The 11,956-nt window shown below is 36.6% G+C and overlaps 1 protein-coding gene and 3 non-coding genes across 4 annotated transcripts; all 4 read left to right on the plus strand.

The window, feature by feature from the left end:
• The first annotated feature begins 1,224 nt into the window (after positions 1 to 1,224).
• Positions 1,225 to 4,116, plus strand: LOC147532824 (uncharacterized). Its single transcript, XM_086645413.1, has 5 exons — positions 1,225 to 1,642; positions 2,364 to 2,520; positions 2,757 to 2,827; positions 2,938 to 3,141; positions 3,824 to 4,116. The coding sequence occupies exons 1-5, from the start codon at positions 1,448 to 1,450 to the stop codon at positions 3,869 to 3,871; spliced, it is 675 nt and encodes a 224-aa protein (XP_086501539.1). The 5' UTR covers positions 1,225 to 1,447; the 3' UTR covers positions 3,872 to 4,116.
• Positions 4,117 to 7,310: 3,194 nt separating this feature from the next.
• TRNAG-UCC (transfer RNA glycine (anticodon UCC)) lies at positions 7,311 to 7,382 on the plus strand. Its single transcript has one exon. It is a non-coding gene; the product is annotated as a tRNA-Gly (tRNA).
• Positions 7,383 to 8,300: 918 nt separating this feature from the next.
• On the plus strand, positions 8,301 to 8,372 carry TRNAG-UCC (transfer RNA glycine (anticodon UCC)). Its single transcript has one exon. It is a non-coding gene; the product is annotated as a tRNA-Gly (tRNA).
• Positions 8,373 to 10,718: 2,346 nt separating this feature from the next.
• Positions 10,719 to 10,790, plus strand: TRNAG-UCC (transfer RNA glycine (anticodon UCC)). Its single transcript has one exon. It is a non-coding gene; the product is annotated as a tRNA-Gly (tRNA).
• Positions 10,791 to 11,956: the final 1,166 nt, after the last annotated feature.

Raw genomic sequence — 11,956 nt, forward strand, 5'->3', positions numbered from 1 at the left:
CTGATGAGATATTAAGATTTCGGAGGAGAGAGAGATTAGAGAAGTAGAGAGGCGAAGACAAGATTAAGAAAAGTGTTTTCTAGGGTTATATATTTTTACTTAGAAATCTAATGGTTGTAGTTAACCCTACAAATCTAAAGGCTTAAAATCAATCATATAGGCGGACGGGCTATAACGGGTAGGATAAACGGACATGTATGGACGGGTTCGGTCAGGCGGACTATATAAGCGGTCGGACTCGGTCGGATCGCGCGGGTAAATACCTATGCCCCGCGTCCGTCCGCTTAAGCTCTTTTAGTCGGGCGAGTACGGATTGATTCAAATATCAGACGGTCACAAACCCTTCGGACTCGAAAGGTCGTGGGCGGGTTACGAGCTTCCGGGCCAAAATTCCACCCCGAGGTAGGGGCTCATTTTGCTTGGAAATACAGATACCGTGTGTTTTTATTCTTTTTCTCGAGTTGAAGTTTCTCTATTTCTTTTCCTTTTCCGAGATTGCTACCAAGCACAACCTTTATTTGCACATTCCAACCAACGACCACAACATTCTTCTTCATTTTTGCCACTGGGCGACCACATCCATTGTCTCACCTTTCTAACATACAACCACCACCGTCAAGTTGCCACCATCAAACTCTCTCTCTCCTTCTCTATCTTTTGGGGTTTCAGTTGAAGCTCTCATAGAAGATTTCACCTGAAACCTTGGAGAGAGAGAGATGAACTAGAAACATATATAATGTGAAAGAAAAAGATACAAACGGATAAAAGGAGAGAGAATGCGATTTCCAGCAAGGTGAAAAAATTTAGTGAGTTGGAAGCAAAAATTAAGGAAGATATGTGTTGTCTATTAGTCAAAAAATATTTCTGGTTGGAATGTGTGAATAACCGTCTGTGTGAATAGTTAAAAATGAGTGTGAAATTTCTCAATGTTTCTGGAGAAGTTTTTGTTATGTTTGCAGTTGGGCGTATAACACTTATACAAACAATCGAAGCATAGATCTTTACGTTCACAAAATATTCAGAGTCGTATCATCAACATGTTGTTGGATTTTAAACTTCTTTTATTTCTAGTTTAACTTATGTAGTTATTGTGCTTATCATATCTGAATGATGCATCGACGCCATGACTACAGTAGATCGTAGTACATATTAAAAAAAAAAGTATAAATTTATTTTTTTGTTGAAAAGCGTATAAATATCTTTGTTGGGAACTAGGGATAGAATATACTATGAAATTTCATGATGTGCCTACCTACTTTGTGTAAACCATTTCGAATGTCCCTCTCTAGTAGCCGATGGATACTTTCTTAGGGTTAACCCCTCTTGTACGTGTGTATCCGGTTGCATCTAGGAGGCCCGAGGCTTTTCATTTAGGAATACCACTTCTACTGTTTCCAGTTTGAGACTTTGATTAGAGAGAGAGAGAGAGAGAGAGAGAGAGAGAGTAATGGGTGAAGAAGCAGGTTATTGCAGCAGCAGTGAGGAAGACGGAGACGCCGAGTGGAAAGCGGCCATTAATTCTGTTGCTACGGATTTTATTACCAGCTCCGTCACAAATGGTTCAGCACCTAAGAAATCCAATCGACCAACTCTCACCGAAGATGAAGAGCTTCAACAGAAACCCAAGCTATACCAAATTAAGGTATCCCGCCCTCTCAGACTCAGTGGGGAATCTAAATAAATTTAAACTCCCTCTACCAAAAATTGTATAGTTTTTTGCAAGTTTAGTCAATTTTGTTCTAGCTTGTAAGAATCTAAGGTACATGTTTTCTTTGAGGAAATCTTACCCAGATTGTTTTTTGTTCTGTTATGTCTTATACGAAATGAGAGTCCAAGTATAAGCTTCAAAATACTTCTTATAACTAAAAATGAAACTGGTTTGCTTCTATGGACATATGGCAACGATTAAAACCTCTAAATCTGTTATAGAATTTAGAAACTCACAACAATACAATCTTTTTTGCACCTTCTAGATTTCTTAGTACAGTTTGTTTAGCTTAGTCTGCGAATTAATGGTGTGATTGGAGTGCGTTCGTGGGACTATCGAGCAATGACACGGTGCGTGTGCATTTGGAGTCTTTTTTTTCCTCCGTTTTGGCCGAGGAGATCCTCAACTTTGGGTTAGGTTTTGTTACGCTTGTAAGCTTTATCATATACTTTTTCCTGCTTCACAATTAGTTTTAAGAGTTGGGGTTCTAAAATATGCATGTGTCAAACGGGTCACAGACAGGCCCCACATTATTTTGATACGACATGACTTGACGCCGTGTCTGGATAACCAGGCGTCCTATTGAATATTCTTGATAGTTTTACTGATTGTTAAATTGTGTGGTTGTGAAATTATTAGTCGAACTTCATTGTAGGTACAAAAGCTTTTAGAAGAGATGCTAGATAGCAGCTTAATGATGGTGACTGATGATCCTGTCGCTGCCTTGGATGATGACCCACCAGTAAACGAAGTCGAAGGTGGTGTCCGACTGTTCAGACATGCTCCCCCAGGGATAATTTTTGATGCTGTTGGTATGCCCTACTCATCAAATTGGTTTGCTCTTCTCTATTCAATCAGTAGAAAATTTTGGATGCTTGTTTCATGTTTTTATTCTATACACGTTAGTAATTGGCCATAAACCAATTGCAACCATTTTGAAGATAAGAGCCTATTAGCCAAGTGCTTGCCTGAATCTCACACCTTGTATTCCTTCTTTACTAATAAAGAAATATAAAGAAAGGAATTGTAATGTATTTATCTTCATCAGATGAGCTTCAACAACAAAGAAAGAGACCAAAGATACTCCCCGGAGAAGAGGTCGATGAGAAGTCGAAAAAGGTTTACCTTTTCTTTCTAATTTTTCCTCTTTGCCCTCAACGATTTCAACATGCTGGTTTATTTCCCTTTTATTAAGTGTTCGTGATTTCTCCCTTGGGTGGTTTATACAGTTTAAACGACAGCTCAAATCCGTTGCAGTTGACGGGATAGCCATAATGGCTGCTGCAAGAGATTCATGTCAGAAGTCATTGGCTAGATATGAAGCTAAAAATGCTGCTGCAAAAGAGAAGGCCAAAAAAGAGGAAGAAAGAGTCGCTGAATTGAAAAAGATTAGGGGGGAGAAATGGCTTCCCTCTATTGCTAGAGAAATGGGGGTAAGTCTTAAAAGTTGCTTAGCAGAAAGCATCTAGTTTATCATCAAGTTAGAAATCCCAATACTCACACCCACCTATTTGACTGCTCATATCATATCTAAAAATAACTATCAGACATGGTTCCCCGGCTTCCACCGTCTGAGATATTTGACAATGTCCAGACGTGCAAGTACCCAGTTTCTAAAGGCCCTCATACTTTGTTGTCTCAGATACTCAGTACCCCAGCGGTCCAGCCACTTCAGGAGGGTATAAGTGCGATTCTGTACGTACAGTTTGTTGAACTTGAACATATTCGTGTTAAGACCGTAAAATAGCAATCTAGGTTACTGTGTTCTGCATAATTGAAATATGGTCAGTCCAAATGTTCAAATATCACAAACGAAAATAAATAACCTAATAACTAAACAAGACAATGTGTACAAGGGTGTAGCCTATACAGACATTTTCTGTTCAACCCACACTTTGTACCAACTTGCATATTGATAGATGCGTCTGTAGCACCCTGTTCATGTTACATAGATTGAAGGAAATTAATATTATGCAGAAGAAAAATGAAGGGCAATAATGTAATAAATTGACTGTTATATACAAACCAATCTACTTATTGAGTTGCTTTCATCGATCTTTCGAACATAATACTTGGTGTATATAAGATCTTGACAGTTTTTTGTTAATTTACTAGGTAGCAAATAAGCAAAAAATTCTTCCACATTCACGGTCAGCTGGATAACTCAATGACATCGGCTTGCTTTCAATATGTTGGAGAATGCAAATGTGTGAGCGTCTCAAGAGCCCTCTCATTCTCGCATTGCGTAGTATCAAGTTAGTAACACATCTGTTTGCTGTTTTTATGAGCAAATTGTTTAAAGAAGTGTCCAAGATTTAGGTAGATGGGTAAGTGACATTGGATTCTCGCATTTAATCCCATTGTAGTGAAATGAAAGATCAAATTAAAACTGGCGTTCAAAATGTTCTCACGATGCAGTCTTTGTTGTCTTATTTGAGTATTTCACTTGGCAAGTTGTAATTCAAAAGATGGGATTGCCAGTGCAGAAGAGGTTAATCTTTTCTGAAGATAATCAAGCACGAGGAAGAAGATGTTAGCTTCATTATTGACCATTTCATGATTCATCTCCTTGTTAGGTGTAGAAGCGCATAATAGACTCTTCGATTTTTAGTTAGGAGTTAAGTGGTTCTTTTTATTGTCTGAATATGATTGTGTTAGTCTGAATTATCCGAGTCTGTCTTGTTTCAATCAGGAGCATAACAGACTTACTTTATATTCTACTCAAAAGAGACCCAAAACCTGCCGTATCCAATCATTCAGGTGAGTCAAACATACAACTCAGACAAAAAAAAAACATTCTGGAATGTTTGTCTGACTCGGATTTCAAATCTGATTTTAAAAAAAGAACACTTTAGTCAGGAGAAGATACTTCAAGCCTTGAACAGTGTTGCCTAACTACAAACAAACAAATTAATGAATGATGTACATACACATCAAAGCTTAATAATGGTATCAAATTCTGCACTCATCAATCAAACACAAGAGAGTAGATGCTAGTAGGGATTGATTTCTAACAGACAAGGTGGGAAGCATCCTGGAAGCAACCCTACTTTGTTTGTATAGAATTAAATCTTCTCTTCTTTTCCTTCCTCCCCTATTAATAAGCTATAGAGTTAGGGTTTTGTTCCTTCATTGTTGATTTTTCATTAGGAAGCAACCTAACTATGTAATATTTGTTTATAAGAGAATGCAAATTTAGATAGATGGGGGTTTTGAGCAAGGTTTGGGATGGGTTTTGTTACTTCGTATCAATCCGTTGGGCTTTACAGCAAGAGAAATACGCCTCCACTTTCGATACTTTTAGCTCTGCAGCTGAAACAATCTTCTCTTTTATTTTATCCATTGTTATAGCTAGGAGAAGTAGGAGATGATCACGGAATTTCTCTTAACGTAATGATAATTCTATTACCGAAAATGTCTCTACTCCAGAGTTTTATTTAGTAAAGGGGAGCAAAATTTTCTTACTAGATATTCACTTTTTGTAGCTCAATAAATTTGAATATGCCTATAGCACAAAGAGTGCAAAATCTCGAGTCAAAAATCACTACTCAAACTTGTTTATGTTTGTTTAAACATCTGAAATTTGAATCCAATTTGTGTATATATGTGCATTACTATTATAATCATCATTTATGTTTAAAATACAAAAGGAATATGGCGGACTAAAACTAAATTATTATCTTTTTTTCCTTCTAGGCACCATGAAAAGTTTGGAAATAGGCTTGAAGGACAATTCTAAAAATCCCTTAATTTTGTATACCTGAATTGACCTTTGTATAAAGGAAAATTTTAAAAACACCCTCAGATTTTCCAAAAACCCTCACATTTTATATAATCTTACTTCTTAGTTACTTATTTTGTTAGGGTTTGATTTTGCGAAGCTTTGCAAACTAGTTTGCAAACTGATTTGCAAACTGGTTTGCACTACTTTGCAAATTGGTTTGCAATCTGGTTTGCCTTGCAGAGCTTTGCAAACTGATTTGCAAACTGGTTTGCAATCTGGTTTGCCTTGCAAAGCTTTGCAAACTGATTTGCAAACTGGTTTGCACTAGTTTGCAATCTGGTTTGCCTTGCAAACTAGTTTGCACTGCTTTGCAAATTCGTTTGCAAACTGGTTTGCAAACTAGTTTGCAATAAGGTCAGTTTTGTCTTTTCCCTATATTAGATAATTTACAAAAATGCCACAGGGAGCTGAAGCCCATAAAAAATTGTCCAATCCTTTTTAACCAAAGGCCAAAGTTTTTAGGGAGTTTTGGCCAAATTTCCCATTATACATTAGATAGGAGGTCAAAATAAAAAAAAATTAGCCATGGGTGTGTGATTGGATGGCAGAACAAAATGGTAGTTGTCAGACCATCTTGGTTGTGTATTCTTCTTGGCCAAACAATGCATTAGCAAAAGTTAGTACTTCAAATTCCAGGACGGATAGGGTTTTAGAATGGAGCATGGTTTGATCTTCAATCTTCACCTACATCCCAACGTGAAAAAAAAGAGTTTCACCATGAAATAGAAAAGGATTTTTGAGTCAACGGTCCAAAATCTGGGGGGTAAATAAAAAAAAAATCCACTCTTGCCCAAAAATTAGTTGCAGATCCAAATGTCAGTTTTTTTTTCTATCCCCCTCTTGCCTTTGGACGGGACATGCTGACGTTTTCCTGAAAAAAAAAACTGACTGGTAAATAAAACAATTTACCAGTACACGAAAAATTCAAATTTTTAAAATTTTTTGAAAATTTGAAATTTTCAAACGAAATTTCAAATTCCTACCCAGCAAACCATCTCTTCCCGGTAAATAAAATAATTTTCTGTACACAAAAAATTCCAATTTTCATTTTTTTTTGAAATTTCAAATTTCTGTCTAAAATTTCAAATTTTTTTGGACGAAATTTCAAATTCCCGCCCAGCAAAAGTGTCTAGTACAGAAAAAAATTTCCAGTAAATAAAATAATTTCCCAGTCACAAAATCTTTTTTTCGAAATTTTGAAATTTTCAAACGAAATTTCAAATTCCCGCCCAAAAAATTTGAAAATTTTACATTCCCGCCCAGCAAAAGTGTCTAGTACAGAAAAAAAATTCCAGTAAATAAAATAATTTTCCGGTCACAAAATCTTTTTTTTCGAAGTTTTGAAATTTTCAAACGAGATTTCAAATTCCCGCCCAAGAAAAGTGTCTAGTAGAGAAAAAAATTTCCAGTAAATAAAATAATTTCCCGAAACAAATTTCGTTTCCTGAGAATTTTTCTGTGGCAGTTCCGTAAATTTCTGAACAGTACAGATTCTGATGGACGGGTTGTCAGATTCTTTTTCAGAAAAAAATCGTTTCCCGAGAAATTTCGATGACAATTTTGTAATTTTCAATGGCAATTCTGTAATTTTCGATGGCATGAACGGTAAATACTTTATTTTCTAAGTGCCCTTTACGTAATTTTGAACCCCAAACTGACACATTGGACCTCCCTTTCATTTTTAGCCAACCGTGAGTGGGATTTTCATTTTGGGCCCCTTTTTAGACCAAGGGGGCCAATCCCCCAATAGAAAATGGTAATTTTTAGGTAATATCAGGCTCATGTTAGTAGACAAATGTAAGCAATAAGATAAAATAAGCGTTTGTAGTCCAACGGTTAGGATAATTGCCTTCCAAGCAATAGACCCGGGTTCGACTCCCGGCAGACGCATAGTTATAATTTTGTTTTGATAATTGCCTTCCACGAAATATTCAATCAGACCTTGACTATCATTTACAACGATTTTTATGATGTTACTTCTTACAGAACTAACTCCAATAGTAGAACCATGCGAGTTGGAAGAACTATGGTGTTATAAACTTACATGTGAATATGAATCAATAATAATAGTATTTCTTTCCACATGCCACAACACTGCTTTAAAGTCAATGAAGTTATTTGATTCCGAAAGAAGAAAACACTGCTTTAAAGTATATTGATCATTTAAATCAAACTCTGGAAGTATTCATCAATTAACAACCGAGGAAGTAACAGGAATTCTTTTTTCCAAATAGAAAAACAAACGAGGAAGTATTCAATAAACAACCTTTACTTCGGATAACTTCCTTACTTTTCCACCTTTACTCCTTCCTCCCCCATATAAACTACATATTCATAAAGTTATTTTGCCATTCAGTTGGAGATTCTTGTTTTCTTCACGAAATTCTCATATGAGGGGAGTCTTGAGTAAGATTTATGATGGTTTGAATGGGCAGGTTTACCTCTCGATCTCGGCATTTGCTTGCTTTATGGTTATAGAAAATCTATTTACAAACCACCAGCCTCTTCCACAACTGACATGAGAGTTTCACAATAATCTCACCCTGACAAATGGTTTTAACTTCAATAATTTATTAAGTTGTGACTTATTTTATCGTGAATTCGGTACTAGTGGTCCAGTCTTAGGCCTATCTCCCCAGAAAACTAGCTCAAGAGGTGAGGATCTTCACACATGAATATACCAGCTGCTCCTTCCAAAAGCAATGAGATTATCTCACTCATTATCCAGACATAAGCAGGACTGGGAGCCCTGTCTCATGTTTTCTTTCTATAGGTCTGAATGGTTATGAGTAGAATAATTGAACATCAGCGTTTGTAGTCCAACGGTTAGGATAATTGCCTTCCAAGCAATAGACCCGGGTTCGACTCCCGGCAGACGCATAAATTTTTTTTTCGTTTCATTTCTCCTCTGTTGCCTCACCACTTATCTAACTTGGAGACATCATCACTTAAGTACAGTAGAAAAATACAGTAAATAACACAAAATGCGGTATCAATGTACGACTAACGTAGATCGTGGGACGTCCAGGGTTTTGGAGTTTATGTCAACATTATCAACCACTTGGGAAACCAAGTGTTTACTATGACGTAATGAGTGGACACTCCCTCTTAAGCTCATGAGCTCTGAGTTCTAGGGATCGAGTCTTGGTTTATCCCATTCAATTTAAACATTAAATAAAGTACAAGTAGGAATAGATGGGCTTTCAGACTTCACAGCATGACCCTAAAGGTCTTTATATTGCGTAGTCTAATCTTGAAAAAAAATTGAGTACAAGTGTAAGCAATACGCTATCACTTGAGTTAGATCTCAAACATGATAGTTTGAGGCTGAATTAATCTACCACAGTTTGTTTTTATGGGATTATAAGAAACGGGAAACCTCCTTTTTCACCGTCTAGGCCTGAAAATCCGAAAATTTAGAAGGACAATGAAATTATGAGAGCTAATTAGCTAAGTATCATAAGAGTATCAATAACAACATTCCAAAATTAAATGATCCCAAATAGGATTTAATTTTTTTTACACAGACAAAGATGGAAGCATCCTGGAAGCAACAAAACTTGGTTTTTATATCCATCCAACATAAATAACTCTTCTTCCTCCTCCTCTGTTATAAATAACATTTTTTGAATTTCCTTTTAGCATCTTGAGTAGGGGATTTCTTCCTTAACTTTCTTGTTGAATACTTGTAGAAAAAAATGCTCTAATATATACTATTTTAGATCAAAGAGGGTGTATAATTTCCGTATATGGAGAGTTTGATTAAGATTTTTGATTGGTGTGGTTACTTCAATTCGATCCGCTTGGCTTTACTAGAAGAGAGGTTCGCCTTTGTTTTCGGAACTCTAACCTCTGCAGCTGAAACACTATTCTATGCTCTTTTATCTATTATGTTCTAGTTAGTATGAGAAGTTGAGAACTAAGTAAGAGATAACAAGAAGTTTTTGAAATCTAGTGTAAATGTGTTTAGTTCAAGATTGTCTTTGGCCAAAGCCGAGCGAGATGGACAGTATTGGATGTTCGGATGTTAGAAGCCCATTGACAATGCTTGCCTTTCCGCATATGAAATCCCACTACGTTCTTATTTGTCTCTTTTCTCTATTTCCATATCCATAGTTCCTTATTGTGCTTTTGTTCGAGTATGAGAAAGGTATATTTTTTATGTTTATTGTCACATTAAGCAATCGTATTAACATAAAACTTTTTAGCCCTACAAATTAGAATTTTATTAGTGAAGAATTAGTTTTACTCGCTATTGATTTGATGAAGTTTGACAACAGCGAAACGAGATATTTTGTGACTGATGGGTTTAACAAAAAAACGTTTACTTACACAAAGCTAAATCTTTATATAAAAAATTATTAACAAGCTGGAGCTCCGATCATTTCAAGAAAAAAAAGAAGCTAGAGCTTCGATCATAATTTGTAGATAATAAAAATTATTCAAAGTAGATACATACTTTGAATGTTTAAATTGTTGACATGGGAACAATGTGTGTCAACTCTTAACTATTACTAAATTGGTTTCCAAATTTTCAGTTCCTAATTCAAAACAAGTATTACTTTTCTAAAAATAAAAAAATACTGGTATTTTTATATTTCATTAGAAGAAATATGTCCGTTGGTTAGACCAAAGAAACAAGAAGAGAGAGATGGCAACTCAATAAGTATATCTGTCGGGTATGGAGATGGCGTCTGGGGCCTGATCGCATATTTGCATTACCCTTCTCTGGCCAAGAGACGCCCACCCGATGTATCACATACATTTGTGGTTTTTTGTTGTCTTCCTTCTCGATCTAATGCCACTATGCTGTATAAGATATTCATTCCATTGTAAAGTTTCTCATTCAAGTTCCACTTTTATTGAAGTTCTTTCGATTAGCAATATTTCAAACTTAAAAACTCATTACAAGTATTCAAGTAAAGGTTAATTCTACTTTAGCTCCCAATTTGTGACCAACTCACCGTTTGGTGCCCGTAAATGTTCGACAACTCGTTATGGCTCCCAAAGACTAATAAAGTTTCAACTCTTTTCGGAAATATCTTGACGGACTGAAAAAGAATTAATTCTAAAGAACTTAAGAATATACTTTTAACAAAAAAAAAAAAAAAGAACTTAAAGAATATATTTAATCCACCTCATCTCTCACTCTCCCTTCCTCAATTTCATAACCTCTTCTCTCGCCACTTGTCTTAAATTATGGCCTCCATTTTATCATCATCAGAAGCGTTTGTAGTCCAACGGTTAGGATAATTGCCTTCCAAGCAATAGACCCGGGTTCGACTCCCGGCAGACGCACAGTTGTATGTTTTTGTTGTAAGATTGTTGCGAAACATTACGTCATCACAAGTCCGAGATCACACACGCCTACAAAAAACCCCTTGATTTGATTTTGGGTTTGAAAAAAATGGTTTTTAGGCCTGAGAGCCCCTCTTGAGTTGGAGTTGCTCTAAGGCCTTGTGCAATCAGTGCTAAGAATAATTAAATGCAACATAAGTCTGATCTAATCATGATGTTGAATATGGTTTGCCCCTTAAACTGTTTAAAGTAGTCAATGAAAGCACGAGGGATTGCATGAGGAACTGTGAACTCGGTTCCATCCTCGATTTTTATTGTTGCTATATTGTTTCTTGCTCACCTTTCCTTTACCGTATTATGGAAGAACCTAGTGTTTTGATCATTCACGGTTAACCATTTCACACGGGACTGTTGTTTCTTCATGGAGCTGTCTATTGCCATTTTTGAAGCGTAGTTTCCTGACTTGGCATGTTCTGAAATCTAGCCCCCCTCCATTGGATAATACGATTTTTGACGACCTTCAACCGTATCACCAATTGATGCATTGAATCGCCCTTTACGTCTATTTCCCATGCTTCACTAACCATGTCAATAAAATCCCTTTCCTCCCATCAGCAATTAAAGAATTTGAATTGTCTTTTACCTGACGGCTGAATAGCCACCAAAGAGACCACCATTAGATGTGATCCGAACAGCCCGGCAGGAGGAAAGTAGCTCTTGCTCCTCGGAATAAATCCAGTATGTGACGCCCCAAGCCCAGCAGTTACCGATATTGTCCTCCTTTTCTGCAGCACCCTCGCACCTCTCCCAAAAGGTCTCAACACTTACCAAGCTTGAGCATACACCTATAGCCCATGTTCCAGACACTCGCATGAGCGATGTGAGACTATCACACAGTAGCTCAATGTTCATTAAGCACCTGTCAAGCTTAGAAAGTATATTGCGTGTTCCCTCTGGGGAATTAGTCCATGTGTGTCGAAATCCCAAATAAGGGCAGTCAAGTTTGAAAGTCTTTCTCTCTTCATACACATAACTGACTACACAGTTATCATGCATGAGTTTTTCATCCTGCCCAGTAAGGTCGACTTTTATTTCTGGGCTAATTCATGTTTGGCCATCTTGTTTATTACCAATTAATTTACTATTTGGGCCCTTCTTGTTGGTAA

This window comes from Eschscholzia californica, unplaced genomic scaffold (genome assembly GCF_041429995.1).
Source record: "Eschscholzia californica isolate CP2 unplaced genomic scaffold, dmEscCali1.0.p SCAF_6, whole genome shotgun sequence".
Lineage (NCBI taxonomy): Eukaryota > Viridiplantae > Streptophyta > Magnoliopsida > Ranunculales > Papaveraceae > Eschscholzia > Eschscholzia californica.

What these genes read in the sequence shown, in the direction of transcription:
- LOC147532824 (XM_086645413.1), top strand. Translation starts at nt 1,448, where the DNA reads ATGGGTGAAGAAGCAGGTTATTGCAGCAGCAGTGAGGAAGACGGAGAC. An exon ending in GATAATTTTTGATGCTGTTG is followed by an intron (nt 2,521 to 2,756) that starts GTATGCCCTACT and finishes TATCTTCATCAG; the next exon opens with ATGAGCTTCAACAACAAAGA. An exon ending in TCGATGAGAAGTCGAAAAAG is followed by an intron (nt 2,828 to 2,937) that starts GTTTACCTTTTC and finishes TGGTTTATACAG; the next exon opens with TTTAAACGACAGCTCAAATC.